Genomic DNA, 24,979 nt, shown 5'->3' with positions numbered 1-24,979 from the left:
AAGCGCTTGCCTAGCAAGCACAAGGCCCTGGGTTCGGTCTTCAGCTCCGAAAAAAAATTTTTTTTTAAAGGAAAATTTGGAGTTGTAAACACTATAACTAAAATGAAAAGCCAACTACCATGTTTCAAAGGTAGATTTTGGCAGACAGAAGGCTCAGTCAGTGAAAGCAAAGGTCGGACGATAAAGATAGTTGAGTGAAGAAAGTATAAAGTCTAGCAAAGAGGGCAGAGACGCAGGAGAGGAGTCCCAGGAGGAGAATGAGATGGGGAGAGGGAGTGAGGGAGGGCGAGAGAGGGAAGGAGGAATGAGGGAGGGAAGGAGAGGGAGGGAGGGAGGGAAAGGAGGGAGGGAGACGGACTATTTGAAGAAATAATGTCCCCAAACTTCTCAAATTTGATGAAGTCTATAAATATGAATATATATATGTATTAAACATTGCTGATGTATAAAAATATAACCCCCCCAATTTTAAGCAAGATCAACATACAGGGCCAATTGTAAAAGACATTATGGTCAAACTTTCAAAAAGTCAAAGACAAGGAGAAGATGTTAAAAGCATCAGGATAGAAGGGATTCATCAGTAAGATAATCAGGAGATTTCTGGTCAGAATTTAGGAGGTCAGAAGTCAATGGGCTGAATCATTTGCTTTTTTTTTTCTTTTTTTTGGTTCTTTTTTTCGGAGCTGGGGACCGAACGGGCTGAATTATTAAAAGTGTATATGTATAGGAACATTACCGTATCACACTCACACATTAATTGATTCTGAAAAGTAGAAAGTGGGGAAGGAATGAAGGCTAACCTCTGATAATAACAGCAGGGGGTGGCTTGTTGCTATTACATCTGCCTTACGTGAGAGGCTCAAGGAAGTCCTGTACTTAGGAAGGAAAACGTATTAGTTGTCACCCAGATTCCAAGTCACAGTACAGAGCTACAGTAATAAAAACAGCATGGTACTGGCATAAAACAGACACCTTGATCAATGAGGACTCACATGTAGGCCTACATTCCTACAGCCGTCTGATTTTGACAGAGTCCAACAATAAACACTGGAGAACAGATCCCATCTTCAGCAGTGCTGGTCAAACTAGATTCTTCTCTCTCACCCTGTACAAACCTCAACTCCAGATGGATCAGAAACCTCAGCAAAAGACCTGGTACACTGTATGTATTCTATTCCAAAGTATGAAACACACTGAGGGTGTAGGTACAGGAAGGACTTTGTGAATGGAATCTTAATAGCACAGGCAGTAAGTCCCACAGTTAATAAATAAATGGTACCTCATGAAACTAAAAGGTAAAATATACTATTATTCATGTGAAAAGGCAGAATGGGAAAAACATTTGCTAGGTATACATCTGACAAAGGATTAATATACAAAATCTAGGAATGAAATATCAAGAAAATAAACTGCTCGCTAGAAAATGAGATACGAAACTCAACAAAATTCTCAAAAGACAAAATACAAATGTCTGAGAAACATTTCTTAAAAATGTTCTGCGTCCTTCGCTATCAGGGAAATGCAAATTAAAGCTCCTTTGAAATTTCAACTTAAGAAATAAGTTGTGGGGTTGGGGATTTAGCTCAGTGGTAGAGCGCTTGCCTAGGAAGCGCAAGGCCCTGGGTTCGGTCCCCAGCTCCGAAAAATAGAACCAAAAAAAAAAAAAGAAATAAGTTGAATAAGAAAGGTTAAGATGGTGGTGGTGATGATGATAGAGGAGGAGGATGATGGAGGATGTGGAGAAAGAGTGACAGTGATTCACTGCTGGTGGGGATGGGAACTGTTGCAGCCACTAGGAAAATCATGGTGGCTACTCCTTAGAAAGCTAGCAACAGACGTAGCACACAATCTAGTTACAGCACCCTGGGCATATACCTAGAAACCTCTCTCTCCTACTGCAGAGATATTTCCACGTTCTCTGCTGTTCAGTTCACAATAGCCAAGAAATGTAACAACTAGGTGCCCATCAACTGATGAATGGGTAAGGAAAATGTGGGATCTTCTCCCATGGCGGACAGATAGGAAAGATTCATGTTCTCACTGGGTACTATGCAGATGTAATGAAGAATGAGATCTGTAGGTAACTGGATGGAAGGAACTCGAACATATGCAGAGTGGGGTGAGGCAGATCCAGACAGACACGCTGTTCTCTCTCTCTCTCTCTCTCTCTCTCTCTCTCTCTCTCTCTCTCTCTCTCTCTCTCCTCCCTCTTTCCTCTCTGTGTCTCTGTCTCTCTCTGTCTGTCTGCCTCTCTTGCTCTCTCTCTCTTCTCTTTGTCTCTGTCTCCTGTCTTTCTGTCTCCTCTCTGCCTCTCTCTGCTCCTCTCTCTCTCTCTCTCTCTCTCTCTCTCTCTCTCTCTCTCTCTCTCTCACACACACACACACATCTGTTGTTCCTTGCTCTAAATCTGCAGATGTGACTATATATTCTATAATCTGGAGCAACTGAAGAAACCAGGGAAACAGAAAGAGGCCAAGGCAGGGGCACCTTAGAGAGGAGGCAGATGTAGGTGTTATGAAGAGGGACATGGGAAAAACTAAGGATGCTTGAAAAAAACCACAAGGAATCATAATATTTTGCTTATCTAAAATTACACATAACATATAAGAAATAGATATAATAAAATACATATTACACCCCCTCCACAAACTCTCTCTCTCTCTCTCTCTCTCTCTCTCTCTCTCTCTCTCTCTCTCTCGTACACTCTTATGCTATTTGGGCTGACAATGCTTTCCTCAAGAGCCATAACAAAAATCCCAGTACCAGCCATAGAAACTCCCTTTTGACTTGTTGGTCAGTTCTTCCAAGAGGCTCTCAAAATGACATGGGCTGCTGTCCTTGCTCTTGGTTACTTTCTACTAGTCCTTACTGCTGAAGACAGCATTCTCTGCAGACAGGACTCAGGAATCTGAGCTGGACCTGATCTCAAAGCCTCCTCCCTGAGGACTAGTTTTCAAAATGTCAGAGAGTGCTGTGCTAGTGGCAGAGAGAAAGAGAGAGAGAGAGAGAGAGAGAGAGAGAGAGAGAGAGAGAGAGAGAGAGCGCAACAGTCTTACCTAGCTGTGATGCCCATGGTCCACAATCATGAGCAGTATGGCAAGATATCCCTAAGGTGCCATGATGGCATCATGTCTTGGTGGTAACCAACAGCTGTCTAATGGACTTAAGGCCCTCTCAACAGGGGGAAATCATGTCTGGTTCTGGAACCCTATTTGGCTTCCTGAGGACCAGTGAGGTCATGGGTCTCAGAGGAGAACTTTTTAAAACCAGCATGATCAATTGGACCCTCAACACTTACACCCACAGAGACGTGCAGCTCTCAGTTCTCACCAGCCTCTCTTTGCAGCAAACAGAGGCCAATATAGGACATAACAGATCCCGGGATAACCAGCCCCTGAGGCATACACCCACAGTACAACTCTTACATCTAAGACTCTGGGAACGCTGTAGAAGAGGGTGCAGAAAGTTTGTAAAAACCAGGGCTCTGTGATTATGTCTCCTAGCACCTATGATACACTTCAACAATAAGACCTAAGCAAGTACGACACTGAGACATGCTAACACGAAGTGGGGGAATCCCATGAGGTTTCACCCCTAAACCAAGAACCACAGATAACTGGAAAACGCTGAGAGTGTGAGAGATCGTCTACCCCAGGGATGAGCCTCCTAACTGGTTATCAAATAATAATTGTCCAGCTCTGAAACTGTGTACATACAAGTAAAACTGAATGTACAGAAAAAATTATTTATATATATATTCATATATGTACTTACACGTGTGTTTATAACAAAGAAAAAGAAGCCATGAATTTGAGAGGGAGCAAGGTTGGGGGACATAGAAGAGGTGGAGGAAGGAAAGGGAAGGGAGGAAATGATGTAATTATGTATTAATTTCAAAAAATAATAAAAATAAAAATAAATTATGAATTTACAGGTAAATGGACAGAACTGAAAACAACCGTGCTGAGTGAGGACACCCGGGCCCAGATGGACAGCATCTCCCATTTGTGGATGGTGGTTTTGAATCTTCAGATACATGCACTCCATTTGCAATACCCACAGAGGTCAGAACATTAGCCAGGGACCATGGGGAAGGGGTTTAAAGGGAGGGGAGACAGAGTGCAGTGGTACCAAGGGATGAATGGAACGATGGGGAAGAGTTAAGTGAGGTTGGGGTGGGAGGATGATGGGGCTTCCTAAAGTATATACATATAGAGAGTTTAGGTGGATTTACACAATCACAAGGTAACAATACCCCTATCTGGCACCGCAGTGCCAGGAATGGGTTATCTCTTTTGCAGTTGTTCAGTGGCGTTGCCTAGATTCCCTCAATCTTCCGGTGCCAACGCCCTTAGTCTCTGGAACTTGCTGGAAGGCCCCTATTGCTGAGCATACCACACACATGAGTCAAGAATATGAAGAAGATCAAACTGATGTCAAACTGGAAGTCTAACCCTGCCGGTTAGCTTTCACCGTGCTGGAGGGGGCCAGGCAAGGGAGCAGGGGAGGAAGGTGATCACCAGGACTAACCACCGTGAACTCTGCAAGCTTCAGCCACGATCAGCACGAAAAGACACACCCGCTGGTGCAATGGTGGCACGGATGTTCTGGGAGCAACCAACCACCCTCTGCTTGGATTTAAGGCCTTCTCTACAAGACGAAAACAGTTCCAGCACCAATATTAGGGCAAAGAACCTGTGGTGGACAGGTCACAGGCCTAGGGGAGAACTGAGGATGGCTAATCTGTTAAATAGACGTAGTATTAAACTGACTTGTAATGACCATTATACCAATAGATTATTGCATCTCTCAACCCTCATTAGAGAAGCTTCTGTTGTAATCAGTGGTAATTAACACAGACACGCACAACTGGTCAAGGAGCAGAGAATAAGAGACTGCTGACTGCTCAGCCCTAAATGAGACATGTATGCCACTCCTCCCCTCCCTCCTCCCCTCCCTCCCACTTCTCTCCCTCCTCCTTCTCTCCCTCCTCCTCTCCCTCCTCTTCCTCTCCCTCCTCCTTCTCTCCCTCCTCCTCTCCCTCCTCTTCCTCTCCCTCCTCCTCCTCTCCCTCCTCTTCTTCTCCCTCCTCCTTCTCTCCCTCCTCCTCTCCCTCCTCTTCCTCTCCCTCCTCCTTCTCTCCCTCCTCCTCTCCCTCCTCTTCCTCCTACTCCTCTACCTCTCACTCCTCTCCCTCCTCCTCTCCCTCCTCTTTTCCCTCCTTATCCTCTCCCTCCTTCTCCCTTCCCTCCTCCTCTCTTTCCCCTCCTCCTCTCCCTCTCCCTCCTCCTCTCCTTTCTCTCCCTCTCTCTCCTCCTTCTCCTTTCCCTCTTCCTCCTCTCCATCCTCCTCAGGCTCAGGGCTCATTGTGGAAGAATGGATGGAAAGGTTGTAAGAGATGGGTGGATGGCTACAGGAAACAGTATTTTCCAGCACAGCAGGATAGTTGTACACATAAATTCACAGCAGCTGAGACAGCTCTGCCTGCCTCTGCCTCTTAAATGCTGGGACTAAAGGCATGCTGCACCGTGCCCAGCTCAAAAATTCTTAATGAAATACTTGCATAACAAATTAAGGAGCACATTGAGAAGTTTACACATCATAGCCAAGTGAGCCTCATCCCAGAGATACCAGGTTGGTTTAACAGATGTAAATCAGTAAATGTAGTGCACTACATAAGCTAACCGAAGGACGGAAACCACAAAACCATCTCAGCTGACATCACAAGGTTATTTGACAAAGCTCAGAATGGCCTCATGATCAAAGTCCTGGAGACATTGGGACTAGGTGGGGCACACTTCCAAATAATAAAGGTGATTTAAAACAGGCCTATGCCAACATTATAGTAAACAGAGACAAACTGAGACCATTCCCTCTAAAGTCAGTAATCCGACGTGGATGCCCACTCTCCCCCTCTTATTCAGTATAGCTCTGTAAGTGATATCAGCAATTAGACAAGAGAAAGGCTTAAAGGAGATAAAGAAGTCAAACTTTCCTTATTTGTAGATGTGATTTTATACTTGGCAGATGATAAAGTCTACTGGATCTAGATCTAATAAATATTTACATCAAAGCTGCACGACACAAAATCAATTTTTTTTTAAAAACCTGTAACTTTCATATATATCAACAATAAACTGTTGGAGAAGAAATGAGGAATAATATTTCATTCATAATAGCTCCAAAAATTAAGTATCTAAAAATAAACCTAACCAAATAAATGAAAGGCCTCTACAAAAAAAACATTAAGGCACTGAAAAGGAAAATAAAGATAGATGATAGTTGATAAAAAGATCTTCCATGCTCCTTATTGGAACAAGGTCAAAAGAATAACTCATAATTCCTTGGGGAACTGTGAGAGAGGCTCTGGGGAAAAGCACAGGGCCTTTTACCTCAGGTGCATTTCATTCCCTGGGTTGTTCTTGATATAATTTCGAGCCTCCTGTGTTAAACATTTATTTGCACTCAACTTATAAGATATGTTTATTCTTGTTGGATGTCAGAACACAGCTATAGAACCTGATCTGGTGACAGGGTCTGCTGAGAGCTGCCCTCAGTGCGCCCTGAGTCTGGGCATGGCCTCTGCCTTGTTTTCATACTTTCTCAGATATAATCTATAGCATGTGCCAGGCAATGGTGTTTAAACTGTGTGGTCTGTCCTGAGACAGCTGTGGAAGAGGGCTGCTCTGGAAACATTCAGTATGTGTTCACTAGTGTTCACATGTTTTCCCGAACTCAAACGATCTTCCTTGGCTCATTGCTTTCTTTGCTCGTTTGTGTAGAGGAGTACACTGAAACTGAAGTAGAATTGTCTACAGCATTAGACCACAGTCCGCCCCATTCTTTAAGGTTTCAAATCCCAGATCTTTCAGAGAGATCTGCATCGGTCAAAGAAGGTTGGCCCTCCTGGATTGGCAGAAATAATACTGTGAAAATGACTATACTGCCAAAATTAATCTATAGATTTAATATAAGATATATAAAAATTTTGATGTCATATTTTACAGATCTAGAAAAAAACTCCAAGATTTTGCATGGAATCATGAAAGACCATGATTACCCAAAGCAATCTTGAGAAAGAACCCAGCTTGGAAGCATGGTAATACCTGGCCTCAACTGATCCTACAGGATGGATGCAGAGTATATGTTGCAATGCTCTAGTGATTAAGATAGCTCGGCAGTGGCATACAAAGAGGCAGGCAGACTCACGAGACAAAATGGAGGACCTGGAAACAAACAGACCAAGACAATGGTGTTGATGAACCTGGACATCTAATGTCAGAATGCTGAAAGTAAACTTTGCCTCGTGCAAAAGTCAGTTGGAAATGGATCTTAATTTAAAATCTGAAACACTGAAAAGTCCTAAAGGGAAACTAGCGATACGCTTCAAGACACAGGTTAGGCAAGAACTATCTCAAACAACAACAATAACAAAACAAAAACAGAACAAAACAAAACAAAACACAAAACAAAAAACAAATAAAAAACCCTAGACAGCACAAGACCAAGCTCCGAGAACAAGCAGATGGCATGGACCACATGAGATTAAAAAGCTTCTGCACAGCAAAAGCAAAAGTAACCATCGGAAGACAGCAGCAGGGCAAGCAGCCCACAGAACAGGAGGGAATCTACCGCCTACACTTTAGGCCAGGGTCTGATATTCAGAATTTCCAAAGAACTTCAAATAGTCAACACCTAACCCCCCCCCCCCCAAAGTTGCCACTCAATAGGCGGCCAAGTGAAATGAACAGTTCTCAAGGGAAGAAACACAAATTGCCAAGAATGATTTTTTTTGAAAGCGTTGAACATTCCTCGCCATTAAGGAAATGCCAATTAAAAGCTCTTGGGGACACCTGCTCACCCTAGTCAGAATGGCTGTCACGAAGAGATCTTCAGCAATTATCCATAAAGGGAAATCTTTATCCACTGCTGGTGGGAGTAAAAGTTAATACAGCCAGCATGGAAGTCAGTTTGGAGGTTCCTCAACAAGTCAAACTAGAACTACCGTACGACCCTGCTATTCCACTGCTGGAACCGCGTATACCCAGAGAACTCCATATCGAACCCTGGAGGTATATTCACAGGCATGTGTTTTATTTAGATGGTTGGCTATCATCGGTAGATGAGTGGATAAAGATAGATGTGTGCCACGTATACAAAATGGAATATTAGTTACTTGTACAGACACATGAAATAATTCAGAAAAAAAATGGATTGATTTGGAAGGTGTAGTATTTAGGGAGTTGATCCAAACTCAGATCAATGTGGATCCTAGCCTACAGTGTCTACATTCGTGTGTAGACGAGTGTAAGTGTGAGCACAGCGCTTAGAAAGGAGAGCAAGACAGAGTGATGCCAGGTGATGAGAAGGGACAAAATGGAAGCAAGAGTGCACAAGTCATGACAGAGGACAAGACGCTTAAATTAAAAAAATTCAACTCCGTAATAGTGTGTGTGTGTGCGCGCGCGCGTGCGTGTGTGTGTGTGTGTGTGTGTGTGTGTGTGTGTGTGTGTGATACCTGAATAAAACTGTAATTGATCAGGGCTGGGGAGATGGCTCAGGAGTTAGGAACCCTTTCAGAGGACCCGAGTTCTATTCCCACATGGCAGCTCACAACCATCTGTAATTCTAGTCCCAGGAGATCTGACATCCCTTTCTGGCTGCTGTAGGCACCAAGAATGCATGTGGTGCACAAACATGCAGATAAAACACCAATAAACATAACAGAACATAAAGTAATTGATAACGAAAGTTCGAAGCCCAGAATGAAGTTCTGTGGCTTCACAATGGCCATTCTGACTGTACAGAAGTTCACTGAGACATGTGGAGTTTGGGGTGGGACAAGTGTTTGACTGGCTCCCTTAAACTGCCTGTGTGACATTTTGTGAGTTAATTAGAATAAATCAACTTTTTTTTTAGAAAAAAGAAGTATAAAACAGAAGAAACCAAATGCAAAAATATAGGAAGAAAATAAATTAAATTAGAAGATTAAATAAAGTCATAAAAAACAGGGAAAACAAGTGAAATAAAAATTTTGACACCATCAATAAAATTGACAAGGCTATTAAGAAAACAGACTGGGGGCTGGAGAGATGGCTCAGTGGTTAAGAGCACTGACTGTTCTTCCAGAGGTCCTGAGTTCAATTCCCAGCAAGCACACGGTGGCTCACAACCATCTGTAATGGGATCTGATGCCCTCTTCTGGTGTCTGAAGACAGCAGCAGTGTACTCACATGCATTAAATAAATAAATAAATAAATAAATAAATAAATAAATAAATCATAAAAAAAACAGACTCAGATTACTAAAATCAAAAATGAAAATGGGCCGGTCATTCTAATTCTGTGGAAGTAAAAGAAAGGTTGGTGTGGTTATATGGCAACCAGTTGGACAGCCCATGTGAGATGGACAAACTGTAGAAGCACAAAAGCTACCACAACTAAATCAGGAAAATAGTCCAACCTGACTCATACGAATAGGGAGATTGAAACAAAAATTAAAAATCACCCTACAAAGTGAAGTCCAGATCCAATGGCCTCCAGGTGAACAGTACCAAACACTTAACTTCATGCAAATCTGCAATCTTTTTCTCTAAATCTGAGGAGGGATTACTATTTCTTAACCTAGTCCACGAGGCCACATTGCCCTGATGCCACAGACACATGCTACAAGAAAGCTAGAGTATGGTATCCCCAGAAACAGAAATGATGTGGGACTCCAATAAAGCCCGGCAAGGTAGGTCCTGTAGCAGTTTAAAAGAGCAATGCACCATTCCTGCCATGCAAGGATTTCCCAACCTGTGAAAACAGACTGATATAAAATGTCACTTTAACAGAAGGAGGGAAAAAACAAAAACAAAAACAAGCCCAGCATGATCATCCAAATGAAGCAGAAAACAAATTTGGCAAAATCCAACTCGCTCCCATGACAAAAAGGTTCAACAAACTCTCAGCAGAAGAAAATTCACTTCGACATAACTAAAGCCAGGGATGGAAAAAAAAAGCCACAACATAAGGTTGGAAGCGTTTGCTTGTAGGTGTCATAAAAACAGACACATCTTCAAACAGTTGTGTTTTAACCAGTACTGGAAGTTCCAGCCAGAGCAATGAGGCAAGAAAAAGAGAAAAGGGAAAAAGAAAGATGCTCTGTGTTCACACACTGTAGGTTTGATTTACAGGAAACTTCATAGAGCCCAGAAGACAGGTGTTAGGCCTCAGAAACAAATTCTGCAACATAGCAAACAAATTCAGTTGCCATGAGCAACCTGGAGAGGAAATTACCAAAATGATTCAATTTTCAGTAACAGCAGAAAGGAAGTTAAAAAAAAAGCACAATAAAACTATAAACTGATGGGGTCCTGGGGAAATGGCTCAGTGGTTAAGAGTGCTTTCTGCTCTTGCTAAGGACTGCGCTCAGTTCCTGGCCCCAGTAATAACCTATAACTCTGGTTCCAAGACATTCAGTGCCCTCTTCTGGCCACCATGGGCACTGCACCCATGTGGTGCACATACCTATGTGCAGGCACACAGTTGTATAGCATAAAAGTCACACATTCTGACCCCCCAGTTCTGACACTTTTTCTGCCTACTGCTGCAAGGTGAGGTGGGAGCAACACGCTCCTGTTGTTATGAACTCTGTTATACTAGAGCTTCCTTTCTCAGTGGACTGAGACCCCCAGAAGCCATGAATCAAGATACATCTTTCCTCCCATAAGCTGTTTTGGAAGGGTGTTTTGTCCCAGTGATACAAAAGTGAGCTACACTCAAATGAGTCATATCTTTTGATTCTTAACACTTATGATATGATGTCAGTAATCAAAATAGTATGTTATGAACACACAGATAGACCCATGAAACAAAAGAGAGACTGTAGGAAGAAACCCTTGCATCCCAATCAAATTATTGTTGACAGGGAGGCCAAGTCTACCTGAGCACAAGCAATGGTCTTTAAACAAATAATGCTGGGAAAACCTGGCGACCACATGTAAAAGAAAGAAGCAGAACACTTACTAACACAGTGTACAGAATCAACTCAGAATGAGTAAAAACTTGAGTATAAGATTCACAACTCCTGGGGTTGGGGATTTAGCTCAGTGGTAGAGCGCTTACCTAGGAAGCACAAGGCCCTGGGTTCAGTCCCCAGCTCCGGAAAAAAGAACCAAAAAAAAAAAAGATTCACAACTCCTGGCATATACCCAAAAGGTGCTCCAACATATGACAAGGACGCATGCTTCACTATGTTCATCGCAGCCTTATTTATAATAGCCAGAAGCTGGAAAGAACCCAGATGCCCTTCAACAGAGGAATGGATACAGAAAATGTGGTACATCTACACAATGGAATATTACTCAGCTATCAAAAACAATGACTTCATGAAATACTTAGGCAAATGGATGGAATTAGAAAATATCATTCTGAGTGAGGTAACCTAATCACAAAGAACACACATGGTATGCACTCACTGATAAGTGGATACCAAAAGCTCGAATTACCCAAGATGCAATCCACAGACCACATGAAGCTCAAGAAGGACGACCAAAGTGTGGATGCTTCAGTCTTTATTAAAAGGGGGAACAAAAATATTCATAGGAGGAGATATGGAGACAAAGTTTTGAGCAGAAACTGAAGGAATGGCCATCCAGAGCCTGCACCACCTGGGGATCCAGCCCATATACACACAGCCACCAAACCCAGACAATATCACTGATGCCAAGAAGTGCACGCTGACAGGAGCCTGATAAAGCTGTCTCCTGAGAGGCTCTGCCAGAGCCTGACAAATACAGAGACAGATGCTCACAGTCAACCATTGGACTGAGAATGGGATCCCCATTGGAGGAGTTAGAAAAAGAATTGAAGGAGCTGAAGGGGTTTGCAACCCCATAAGAACAACAATACCAACCAACCAGAACTCCCAGGGACTAAACCATCATCCAAAGAGTTCACATGGACAGACCTGTGGCCCCAGCTGCATATGTAGCAAAGGATGACCTTGTTGGGCACCAATGGGAGGAGAAAACCTTGGTCCTCCCAAGGCTCGACCCCCAGTCTAGGGGAATGTCAGGGCGGGGAGGTGGGAAGGCATGTGGATGGGTGGGGGAACACCCTTATAGAAGAAGGGGGGGATGATCGGGGGTTTATGGACGGGAAACCGAGAAAGGGGATAACATTTAAAATTTAAATAAAAAATATCCAATAAAAAAAGAGTCACAACTGCAGAATTCTTACTAAAACACATAGTGAAGAATTCTCACGACACTGGAGTTGGCAACGATTTCTTGGCTGTAACACCAAAGGCATAGGCAACAAAAGGAAGATGGGCTAATTTAAGTACTATCCATTAAAAGACTATAAGACAATATCAACAAATTAAAAAGGCAACCCACAAAATGGGAGAAAATATTTATAAATTATTACACCGACAGGGAATTAATAGTCAGGATATACAGAGAACTCCTGAGGCTCAACAAGAAGAAAAACAATCCAATTAAAAATGGAGCAAGAGGGTTCCTCGCAGGAGTTCTACTCTGGGGACAGCCTGAGTTCCTCAAGCATCAAGGCCTCGGAATCCAGGAGAGCGAAAGGAATCTGGGCACAGAAGCAGACGCTCACAGTTAACTGGGAATGTCTGACAGACGCTTCCAGGGATGGGAGCTACATTTGTTCTTTGCCCTCTGTGAGAGGGCTTAACTTTCCAGCCTAGAATCAAAGAGAGGCCTGTTTTTGCCATTCCAGTGTCTTTCCAGAAGAGGGGACACCACAAGCCTTTCTGGACATAGATACTCGAAAGGAAGTGAATTTCTCTAAGTGTCAAGAAAACAGAAGTCAAGACACACAAATACACGTGCATCCGTGCATGGGTCTGTGAGTAAGTGGGTCCATGCATGTATGCGTGCCTGTGTGCGTGTGTGTGTGTGTGTGTGTGTGTATGTGTGTATGTGTGTGTGTATGTGTGTGTATGTGTGTATGTGTGTGTATGTGTGTGTGCGTGCGTGTGTATGTGTGTGTAGGTGTGTGTGTATGTGTGTGTATGTGTGTATGTGTGTGTGTATGTGTGTGTGCGTGTGTGTGTATGTGTGTGTATGTGTGTGTGTGTGTGTGTGTGTGTGTGTGTGTGTGTGTGTGTGTGTTTGGGGCTAGCACCAGTGTGTGCATCTGTGGAGGCAAACGACCAACAGTGGGTCTTTCTCTGTTGTCTTCCACCTTACTCTTTGAGACACAGTCTTCACTGAATGTGGTGGTCACCAATTCCACCAGAGCGAGTGCCCAGTGATTTCCCAGGATCCTCCTTTCTGCACCCCTGCAGTGCTGGAGGTGTGCACATGCCCAGTGTTTCACGAGGGTTCTAAGGATCTCAGTTCACACCGTGTGGCCTGTTGTCAGGCTGTTCCCCACCCACTTTTCCGTTCTGTGGAGATAAGAGAGCTTCTCCCACCCTGTATGAGGACAGTGCACTCTGCTCTCCAACTAGGAACAGCCCTTAAGGGGAGGGCTTGCAGGGTTGTCCTGGGCATCCATAGGCGTTCTCAGGACAGTTGTCACTCAATACTGGTGACAACTTCTGTAATGCTCCCACGATGTGTGACTATGTCACAGCAGGTTGTAAGAAGGCAAGTGTGGGTTGAACATACCTTGTCTACAGGGGCCCTTCATTCACAGGGGCTGAGGACTAGGAGCCGTCTTCAGTCCTTTGTTCTCAGAGAACAAGCCCAGAGGTGACAGAGACGCCACCCTGTGTCCTCACCTGGATAGATCCTGAAGAACCCAGTTGAACTGCCAAAATACTGCCAGGTCAATGTGGGGTCTCTCTGAAAGTTCTCCACAAACACAGGGTTCAGGGCTTCGGACATATAGACGCCATTTAAAATGTCTGGGTCTGAAAGTGGGAGCATGGAAGGAACTTCATAAGATGTGAAATTAGCATCACGAGACACAGGCTACACACATAAACATGGGTAAGCATTCCTGCTTCCCTTGGGGCTGCATCTGCCTCAATTGTAGCCCATGCGCACTAATCCAGAAGTATCACCTCTCTCCCAGCCTATGTGCTCAGGTTTGTCTGTACATGTGTGTGCTTGGATTCATCTGTAGCATGTGTGCTGAGGTGTGTCTGTCTGTAGCATGTATATGTTCAATATTTGTCTGTACATGTGTGTGCTGAGGTTTGTCAGTAGGTATCTGTGCTGAGATTTGTCTGTACATGTGTGTGCTGAGGTCTGTCAGTACACGTGTGTGCTGAGGTTTGTCAGTAGGTATCTGTGCTGAGATTTGTCAGTACATGTGTGTGCTGAGGTCTGTCAGTACATGTGTGTGGTGAGGTGTGTCTGTACCATGTATGTATTCCCAGGGCTTGTGTGGTGCTCAGCACAGTCATAAGAGAAAAGACAGAGTTTAGGGAGAGGTAGTTAGATCAGGGTGAGTGTTGCCCTAAGACAGAGTCCATAGAATTCTATGGACTCTGGTGAGTTCTCTTGAAAGCATTTCTGTGGAAGAGTGAGACTAGCTTTTCCCATTCTCTAACTCCCTGCTTCCCTGCATGGTTGAGGTACCTTATCCAGATACCCACCATGACACCCTTTGCCACAGTGGGATGCAGCTGGGAAGCTCACCAAAGCAGTGCTGTGCTGGCTAAACTCAGCCTCCCAGACCTTGGGCTAGGGAAACCTCTCCCGTGTTACTCAGCTTCAGGCATTTTGTCATAGCAACAAGGAATAGAATACTCTATGCTGTGTAGAATAATTTCTTTTTTCATGGTATCAAGGAGGTTGGAGAGACAGTCAATGCCCTGTAGTGCTTCTTGGGAAAATGGACACAGAATCTCTTAAACCCTCTAGGATCCCCATCCTATCCCCTAGACTACCCAGTGGCAAGGAGACAGTCACCTTTGTTGTACACGTTGGTGGGTAGCTGCACGCTGCTCATGGAGACATTCACCCTCAGGTTGTTGAAGTGGGCGTCGGACTCGAGAAGAAACTCAGCTCCCAGCTCTACATAGTTGCCCTTGTCATCCTTCTCATTGATCAGTACTGAGTTGTAGTAGTTAAACTGGGGCAAAAAGGGGGAACAGGCCCAGAAGAAACAGCCCGTAACAAAGAGGGGAGAGGAGGAAGGGAGTGAGGGGGAAGAGTAAGAGAAAGAAGAGTGGAGAGGCCCAGAGAAAGGAGCGGAAGCGTCAGGAGGAACCGGAAGTGAGGCGCGGGGTTGGGTAGGGGGTGGAACTCGGAGCTCAGTAATGTTGCCCTCGGTGGATGGAGATGTGTGGCCACAACACACGTCAAGATAACTGGATCTGAGGGTTCACTGGCTGGTTGGGGTCAAATTGGACCAATCATTTTGATTCTCCAGTTGGTTTAGTGTGTGTGGCAAAACCACAAGTAGTCAGAGACGGACAGACAGATGGAGACTCAAGGAGCCAGAGGAGGCAAAGGACCTTGCTGGCACTGTCGGATTCTTCCAGGTGCTGAGGGTACTGGAGAGCCAGATGGCTCAAGGAGCCTTTGGGGCCCTGCCCTGAGGGCCTGGGTTTTGTTCTGTTTCCTCACCATAGGGCAAGAAGGCTGTGACCCAAGGGGCCATAATTAGATCCATTTCTTCTGACACCCTCTCCCCCAACTACAAGCCTTATACCTTAAGTCTCTCTAGAACTGTGGCCATAGCACCCCTCATGGCTCCATCTTGCTGGCCTCTAGTCAGTATTAGCTTTGTGAGCGTAGGCCCAGCTGTGTCCCTCCCTGACTCCGGCCCTCACACACCCTGAGAGCTGCTTAGTTTTCCATCAGCCTGACACAAGTTTGGGCCCTCTTGGAAGAGGATCCTAACTGAGAGAAATGCTTTCATCTGATTGGCCTGGAGGCAAGTCTGTGGAAGCACTTCCTTGATTAATATCAATGTGGGAGGGCCCAGTCCACTGTGAGAGGTGCCACTCGTGGGCAGATGGTCAATGAGTGAACCAAGGGGGGGAAACCCATTAAGCAGGTTCTCCTCCAGGGTTTGCCTCAGGTTCTGCCTCTGGATTCTTCTAGCCTTGAACTCTCACCTTGGCTCCTGCCACGGATGGGCTGTGATTGAGATGTGCAAGCCTAATCCTCCCCACGCTGCTTTTGACCCTGGTGTTTACCACAGTAGTAGAAAGCACCCAGGACACCCAGCATCCCAGACCAGATCTTGACCTGGCCTCTCTCCAGTGATAACTCACTGTCCCCTGGACACAGAGGGCTGGTAGCCCTCACATCCTCGCCCAACCTGACCTTGCTTCTCCTGAGCCCCTGAAAGCCTCACTGACAAGGCCAGGGTACAGCCTGGCACTGGGACATAGAACGAGTGGCTGCTGCTCAGCTCCCCTCACAGCTGGTACCCCAGGCCATGGGGGTGGGGCAGAGCCACAGCCTAGCACCCACTCCCTAGAGGACTTACCACCAGAGACGCATTGAACTCATGGTTCAGGTCAGCCTCCTCAGCGGCCTCCACCAGGCTCTGAGGGAGGGAGCACCAAAGGAAGGGAGTGTCACCAGCAATTGCTCTCCTAGGCCATCACAACCCAAGCTTCCTGCTCCTCCTCCCATGTTCAACACCGCTGCTTCCTTCTCTTAAGCCATGAGCCTTTCAGCCATGAGGATCAACCCTCCATGGTTGCTCTGAGGTGCTTGGGTAACCTCGTCCCTGAATATCTACAAAGCCGGGCTGGGAACTAGAGGTGTCCTCTTCCTTGTATGACATGCCTACCCCGACACCTGTGGTGACCTCGTTAATAGTGTGAACCCCACCCAGCCAGGGGAGGACATCTACAATCAGTGGAGTCCCTAATAGGGTCCATAAGGCCAGTGCTGGGGGATGGACAGTGTTACCTCCACAGCCTCAACTTTCCTCCGAAGCATGGTCTCCATGTCCTCTGAGAACTTCTTCACCAGCTCCAAGCCATCCACCTCTTTGATCTTCAGACTGGGTTCTGCATCCTTGTACTTCTGGGCAGGGTGAAGATGGAAAGAAGCACATCTTTGCTTGGGACCAGGGTGCCTGCGCCTGAATGCGCCAGGGTCATTTTTGTCCTAAAACCTTACCAGCTCCCTACAGTCAGATACCCATGACCATCCGTCTCCATCTGTCTGCCTTCAAACGTCCTCTGTTCAGGCCTCCAGACACATGGCAGTTTTTATCCTCAGTGGGAGCTGACTGACATTTGGCAGCAATTAAACTCGACAGCAGTCAGAGCCGGTGAGCTGGGCAGCTTGGAGGAGACTGGACACTGGGGGTGATGGGATACCAGCAGTTCCTGTCCTTGCACCAGTTCCTGTCCTTGCACCTGCTGTGACCACCTCGAAAGTGACAAAGAAGCAGCCTCCATGTCCATTCACTTTTGCTCAGCCCCCAAGAACAGTACTGTGTGTGTGTGTGTGTGTGTGTGTGTGCGCGTGTGTGTGCGCGTGCGCGCGCACACGTGCGCACATGCGTGTGTGATTCCTACTAAGGAGTCCAGCTTAGCAGTTCCACGAGAAGTAGTGCTGGTATGCCCAAGGGAGCCTAGGAACTGACTTCAAATTCCTGTCTGCTCAGGGACAATCCTCAATGACTCTTGTGTGAGCACACTGTCACTGTCTTCAGACACACCAGAAGAGGGCATCGGATTCCATTACAGATGGTTGTGATATGGTGGCTGGGAGTTGAACTCAGGATGTCTGGAAGAGCAGTCAGTGCTGTTACCTGCTGAGCCATCAGTCCAGCCCCACCAGTGAGTCTTGACCAGCCCTGTGAACTGTTGGCCATGGGACCTTAGGCAAGTTACTCTGTAAGACATGGTGCTTCTACAGCTTTTGATACTGATTTACCCCCAGTGACTATACAATCCCTCCTCCTCTTCCTCACCCAGAGCTGCAGGGTTCGTAACAGAATGGGGTGCCGTGAGGGCTCCTGGAGTCTTAGTTTTGCAAGAGACCCCAGGGCCCACCCGGGCTCCTCCCACTTTCTGCAGTACAAAGAGGATGGGGTAGGGTGTCAGTGTGCTCAGGGCTGGCGGGAAACCTAAGGATTCCATCACTTGCAAGATGGAGAAGATTGGGATTGTGGGTAATTTCCATTAAAGCGTGTCATACTCTCTTAGGTTATGGTGTAACAGAAGCCAAACCCTTGTGATCGTATCCAGGGAGTCGGAGACTGGAAAAAGATGTCCACTCATGCGCTGGCTGGGCACAGGTCAGCCATGGATCAGCACTTGGGCACTTAATGAACGAGTCTGGCAGGGTTGCCTATGTCTGCTGGGATCCAGGCATTGTCTCAGCCTGCCTGAGTGCAGGGGATGCTGCATCCCTGGGCACAGCCTGGGTCCCCTGATACCTCCTCTGGCTCTCCCAGGCTGCCTGCTGCCCCTTCAGCCCCCATGTCTGTGCTCTAACCAGCTCCTCTCTCTCTGCTCTTCCCAGGCATCCACACCAAACCTCCACCCCGACCCAATAGACTTCTTGCAGGTCTCTTGTCCGTGGCTTCCTGCGCATCTGAACTGACAGAATGCTCTTGACCCCACTGTCCACGCTGGTTAACCCTGTAAGTGGAGCCTCCCTGGACCCCATTTGAATATGAGACCAACAGACAAGGTCTCTCAGGCCTCCTACTATGGCTCTGATGTTGGGATGTCTGTCTCTGCTTGAGCTCTCTGGGAGAGGTCACTAACCTTCTGCAGCAGGAGAGAGCCCGAGTATCTGGTCACCGTGCTGTACAGATCCCTGCCGAAGGTTTCAGCCCAGAGCTTCACTCTGCAAGACAGGAAAGCCTATGTGTGCATTCTTTTTCTTTTTCTTTTTCTTTTTTCTTTTTTTCAGAGCTGGGGACCGAACCCAGGGCCTTGCGTTTGCTAGGCAAGCACTCTACCACTGAGCTAAATCCCCAACCCCCTATGTGTGCATTCTTATCATGGTCAGAAGTCAGATGCTCAAAGGTAGAATCTTAGGTAGAGAGCCTGAAGGAGTGGGAAATTACTTCAGAGCCTCCAGCTTGGCTTGTTGACCATAGCTGAGAATGTAAGGAAGGCAGCCTGTGTGGATCAGGGAGTGAAGGTGATGCATGTAGCTTGGGCCATGTTAAATGTGAGCCTTCCGACACAAGGTCACTTAATGTCATTGGGTAGGTCGTACACTCCATAACCTTAGGGGCTACCAAAACACTATACCTTGACAAATTCCCATGGTGCTCAGGAAGAAGTATGCAAAGGCGTTGAGTGTGGGAGTCTGACCAGGAAGAGACTGGAAGGAGCCTTAGGGCATGCATAGGATTGAGACACTGAGGGCAACTGGACTCTTGGCAAGAAAAGTGTGTAGTGTGGGTTGATCTGTGATGGCAGACAATGGGACATCTTGTGGTTCAAGGTTCTTGAAGTTAGCAGAGAAATCAATTGGGCACCCATGGAAAGCCATCTCTGTGCTTCAGGAATCAAGATGTGAGATAGCAAGAGAAAAGGGGAGCACCTCAAGGCATCCAGGTGTGGGGGCCGCAATCTCCAGGATGGGGCACCAGGAGGTTTGTGGCAGCCTTGTGTAGGGAGGGCAAGTGGCCAAGGCTGATGGTGAGTGGGAGGTTCAACAGGACAGGTTTGAGGGACTGCACGGGACCTGGTGAGAACGGGAGGGGAGTATGTGGTCGAGCCCTGGCCTCCTGGGAACAGAAGGCAGCAGCAGAGTTTTGGAGGTGGCTATCCCATGCTGCTCTCGGGGTTTCTGTGTGGATGGCCACCCTGGATGCCAGCCATCTTTTCTTGGCCCCCTGCCATCCTGGAAATCGCCGTCTGTGATAAAGACTGCTCAGCTTGTGCTGGGCTTGCCTCAAAAGCCAGGCTGGCTCAGCACTATTTTTCCTCTGTGGACCTGCGTGCTCGGAGAATGGTATTATCTCCCTCACTGGCTGAAAGCGATCATTAGAACAGTGCTGAACAGAGCAAGGGAGAGGAGGTCACCCAGTGTCATGGAAGCCCATTCTCCCCAAATCACAGACACGGCATGAGCCCGTGATCTGTCAGCTAGGCACTAGCAGCTAGGCTCAGATGTGAACTGTGAAGACTCAGTCTAGGACCCTGAGATCCCTTTAGTAACTGGGACGTTCCTGACTGGGAAAAAAACCCATCCAGGGAGACTGTATCAGATGTAAATTCTGAGTGTCATTTTCCCCAAACACTAGTTTTAATGTATGGCGCAGAATTGAAGCCTTGAAGGAGACAGGTAGGGAAGGAACAAGGCCAACAGAACCCATCCTGAGCCCCTAAGCCCCTGCCGTAGGCACCAGCCTGTCTGTCTGTTTATGGCTGTTTTACCCCCTCTTGGTGTTCAAGCACAGGTCACCCAGTGAGTCCTAGGCTGGAGCACAGTGGTCATTTCCAGGACCACTGCAGCCCAAACCCACACCATCTTGTAGTTTATCTTCCCCACGGGATGCCTGCACCCTCATCTAAGCCCGACATCAACCACACAAAGCCAGGAGGTAAAGATGGGTAAACTCCAAAACCAGAAAGGACACGAGGTGGTTTGGGGGTAGGAAGGAAAGGTTATCTCAGAGGCAGGGCAGCTGGCCAGTGGGAGAAGGCCTGAAGAAGGGTCTTCAGGGTAGGATCAAACTCAAGGCTCACGTTTCCAGAGGAATTGTAGCCTGGCTCCTTGCAGTCGGCAGGGAGGTGTCCAAGAGCAGCAGCCACAGGACAATTGGCATTTTCCGCAGGAAGGTCCATGCAGCTGTCTGCTGTCCACGGTGGCCCCAGCTGTGGCTGGAGGACAATGTGGGGCTTCTTGCCATGGTGTTCCCACTGGGGGAGGGACAGGGGAGGAGGACAGTGCTCCTGCTGTGAACGAACTTGCTGCCACCCAGGTCCCTGGGGATGCAAGCGTTCTCCCTGCTGGCCAGTCCCAAGTAAGAGATGCCGCCTCCAGCTGCATCTGACAGAGGGTCCCCCCAGGAGATCAGGGGGGAGGCGGTGAGCAATCACCCCTCTAATCCACTGGCCTCTCCTCTAATCCCTTCTTGTTGTCAGAGGAGGGGCTGGTGCAGGAGTGGGGTGACCTCAGCCGGATTGCCCTGATTCCAGCTCTGAGCAACTGGACCATGCCCTTCTGCTCCATAGAGGCCGACTGATACCCATAGAACAGCCTCTGAACTGGGGGGATTGAGGATACTCCACCCTGGTCACTGAGTTTGTTCAGAGCTGTGCTAGCCCCAGACCCGGAAGGACACTCATAACCCTGTGAGCGTTCCCTAGGAGGGGCATGGGCAGCCCACTTTGTGGGGCTAAGCTTTGTGGGTGCTGATAGGGAGAGATAGAAGGAGGTGGTGTGGCTCATGGTTCCAGGCCTAGAGCTTTGGGGCCAGCCAATCAAGACAAGTAAGCATAGAGAATGCCTTAGCCACCGGAGGTCTGCCTGCCTTAGAGGGGCACACCCCTTTATTCTGACAGTGCATCTGGAAACCTAGGATCTTACCCTCCCATGCTGTGCACACACACACCGTTCAGCAAACAATGCACCAGAGTTTTGACCTGCTCCAAGGTAAACCTACTAGGCAAAGCTTCCCTCTCTCCCTCTGGAAGCTATCACCCACCTCCTGTCTTTGATTTTGACTACCTCACTTTAGTCAAATGTCATTGTCATCCTTTTTATCACCGTCTCACCTTACTTAGCATAGTGTCCTTAATTCACACGTGAACACGCACCAGAGCGAGTTCTTTCCAAGGTCTCATTGCTCCGCCGTGAGTATATGTTTTGCTTGACCATTAAGCCCTTAGTGGACATTTAGTCAACCACCACATTAGGCAAACCCCTCTTTTTTCCCTCCACCTTGCAGCCCTCGGCCGTGCTGGCCCTTGGGAGGTCACATGTCTTTACTTCCGGGTCAGCTTCAGCAGACATCTATCAGTCATGGCTGTTCGTCAGTCGTCGTGACCTGCTCTCCTTGTGTCTGGTGCCACCAAGAGCTCCTGTCAATCAACTGTGCATGGGTTACCACATGAAGTCTCTGTACATCCTGTGGGTCTTGTTTGACAGCTCTTCTTGGCCCTGGCCCCATCCCATATCCCTGTATTTTAAAAATGTAGGGACTCTTTGAAAATGTAAGGCCTTTGTCTGCACTCCGCTCAGGGGACATTGTGGCTGCCATCTGACTGCAAGTTTTAACTGCAGGTTGTAAGGTAACATACCCACTGGGCCTGGCTTCCTCCCTGTTTCAGTCCCACTCTCTGCCCTGCTCCCTGCTGTTCCTTGGGCACATTGGGTGAGCTCTGCTTCAGGGCGTCCACCATGGACTAAGTGGCCCCCTCTGTGGCACTGTCTACAATGCCTCCCTCTCCTCCCCATGACTGACTCCCTCACTTGACTGGGTCAAGTGTCATTCAGCTTCAGTTTGTTTTGATTCTGTGACAGCTGGTGAACCTGGAGTCAGTGGTTTCTGTCCATGGTCCTGAAGGCAGGTTGCTGGCTTCTTTGGAGAGCCTGGGCTGACTCTTACCTCAGAAAGCAAAAGGGAGGTGAGGCTCACTGACAAAAAGTTAGCAAGACAAAATTAAAATTGTACACATGTGCAGTGACACTTCACTGGAGAAAATTGAATTCTCCTGTCTCAGCAGGTATCAGTAGCAAACAGCTTCTTGGTCATAGTAAGGGTTTTGTGTCCACGTCCTCTTTAGAGAATTTCTTTTCTTCTCCAATTTATATTTGCAGCTGTTATCCTAGATGGATGTTCCTAGTCAAGGATTTGAGATTTGAGGTCTGAGATGATCTGACTGGAGCCATCACTCCAGAGTCCCATCTTTCAGGTGACACCCATCTATCTGGTTTATTGTTTTGAAACAAGATCTCATGCATCCCAGGGTGCCTTTGAAGTCACTATGTGACCAACAGTGGCTGTGAACTCTGGATCCCCCTGCTTCTACCTCCTGATTGCAAATGAACACACACATATGTGTACACGCAGATATGTGCACACACTGACATGCACACAAAAACACATACAAATGCGAACACGCAAGCGCAAGTGCACACGCATGTGTGTAAAAACACAGTTACACACATTCATACACATTTGCATGTAACATGCAAGCACACATGAAAATATACAAACGTTTATACACACTTGGACATATGCCTGTGCAATATATGGGCTACTTTTCTGTTGTAATAAAACATCACGACTAAGACTACTGAAATAAGGAAAGTTCATTATCTCACCAGAAGGCTAGACAGGTGATCCCAGAATTGGCTAATTCAGGTCAAAGTTGCCACCAAGGACCCAAGTTCCTTGCACTGTCATCATCTGTCATTCTCAGAATTTTGGGTGGTCCAGATGTTGCAATTGTTCCAGGCACTGCACACATGATGGGATCGTGACAGAGGAGAGCGACTAACTTTTCTGTTGGTCTCTTGTGTAAACGAAATGCTGCCAACCAGCAGACTTTGATTTACCTGTCTTTGGGAAGATAGCATTCTCCACCCACAGTGGAGGTCACCAAGGAATAGGTCACGGTGACTAAGTTAGAGCAGTCACAGCTTCCTCCTGGATGGTGCTGGGGCCACTCCCCAGAAGATTGTAGCCACACAGGCGATTCCAGAAAATCCAGGGTCTGCTAGGAGGGAGGCAATGTGGGGAAGGACAGCTGCCTGCCATGAAACAGAGTGGCAAGAGTGGCAATCAGATACACACATGGCGACAGGGACTGAAAGTAGCCGTGTAGCATTTGGTGGGAAAAACAAAATCAAGTTCATGGCACAGTAGCATTGACAGAAGTGGAAACAATATAGGGACTGTTCCTCACAATGCAAAAATCAATACCAGAAAAATTACAACGTATTTCATCAACGCTTTGAGCACGTGTACAAGAAACACAGAGGGGAGGGGGACGGTGAACAGCAGACAGGAAGAAAGTGCTCCTGTCCTCATCAACAATTGACTCATGTGAGAATTTATGAAGAATTACGGAACAGCAAATAGCCCACAGCAATTTGTGGGGACATCTGTCCGGCAAGCTTTTCTCACAAGATCATCTACAAGGAGTCGTCACTCCATCTGCAGCAAGGGCACACACCTTGAGCCGTGTCCCATTGACTGGCTGGAAGGGCAGATCAATGTCTTGCTGGGATGTGGATGTGTGCCCAGGGGTTCCTATGTGGCTCAAGGAAGAGTCTTGGGGCTTGGGAACATCTGTGACTCTATGTCCCACAGCTCTATCTTTGAGAGTAAGTAAGCCGACATGGCCATCACAAGTTGTATGTTAAAGGTATCTTTCACTTTACTTGGAAAAACCCCAGGTCTGCCAAGGTCCAACAACTCAAACATGAGTATTACATAGCAAGGCACATACATGTGGTGATGAGGGCAGGTGTCATATAAAGTCTCAGCATGGGGCTGGGGATTTAGCTCAGTGGTAGAGCGCTTGCCTAGGAAGCGCAAGGCCCTGGGTTCAGTCCCCAGCTCTGAAAAAAAGAACCCCCCCCAAAAAAAGAAAGTCTCAGCATCACATTTTTATGAGGTTTAAGATAAGAATCCATGACAACATGAGTCAAGACCGTAGATCTCCTTCTGGGAATTCCCCGGCACTTACCTACACGCCTAAGTCCAGCTTGAGAAACTTGCACTTCAAGTCTGGTTTGAGTTCTCTGGCTGAGAATATAATTAGCATAGGCAATGGGCCAAGATCCTGGTTTCTTCTCAGAAACATCTGATCTGCCCCCAGCGAGTCCCCGAAGGTTACCTGCCAATGCAGGAGGGGCCCCTTGGTCTGTTTGAACTCCAGAAACACAGTTGCTTTAGGTTGAATGGGGTCCCCTCTTGGAAGCACATGTTGAAGTCCTGGCTTTCCAGGACCCTAGAGAGTATGTCCTTATTTGGAAACAGGACTACACTGTCATTCAGCAAGGTGAGGTCTTGCAGTTGACTGGATCCTAATCCAACATGGTTGATGTCCTTGCAGAAAGGGGGAGGGAATTTGGACACAGCAAGGAGAGCAATGTGTGCAGACGGTGGCAGGG

At 47.0% G+C, this 24,979-nt stretch overlaps 1 protein-coding gene across 3 annotated transcripts in view; it reads right to left on the bottom strand.

Moving 5' to 3' along the window:
- Window positions 1-20,942, bottom strand: part of Cacna2d4 (calcium voltage-gated channel auxiliary subunit alpha2delta 4) — a 114,820-nt gene extending 93,878 nt beyond the window's left edge. For 2 of the 3 annotated variants that reach the window (XM_087657639.1, XM_087657640.1), the window contains exons 1-6: window positions 20,599-20,873; window positions 18,658-18,739; window positions 16,841-16,957; window positions 16,410-16,469; window positions 14,879-15,041; window positions 13,741-13,872 (exon numbers count right to left, since the gene is read on the bottom strand). In XM_087657639.1, coding sequence (XP_087513765.1) covers window positions 13,741-13,872; window positions 14,879-15,041; window positions 16,410-16,469; window positions 16,841-16,957; window positions 18,658-18,739; window positions 20,599-20,762 — 718 coding nt within the window. In that variant the 5' untranslated portion in view covers window positions 20,763-20,873. 3 annotated transcript variants of the gene reach the window in all.
- Between the last annotated feature and the right edge of the window lie 4,037 nt (window positions 20,943-24,979).

The sequence above is a fragment of the Rattus norvegicus genome, chromosome 4 (assembly GCF_021556685.1).
Source record: "Rattus norvegicus strain SHRSP/BbbUtx chromosome 4, alternate assembly SHRSP_T2T, whole genome shotgun sequence".
NCBI classification, from domain to species: Eukaryota; Metazoa; Chordata; class Mammalia; order Rodentia; family Muridae; genus Rattus; species Rattus norvegicus.
This window is presented reverse-complemented; position numbering and strand designations above follow the sequence as displayed.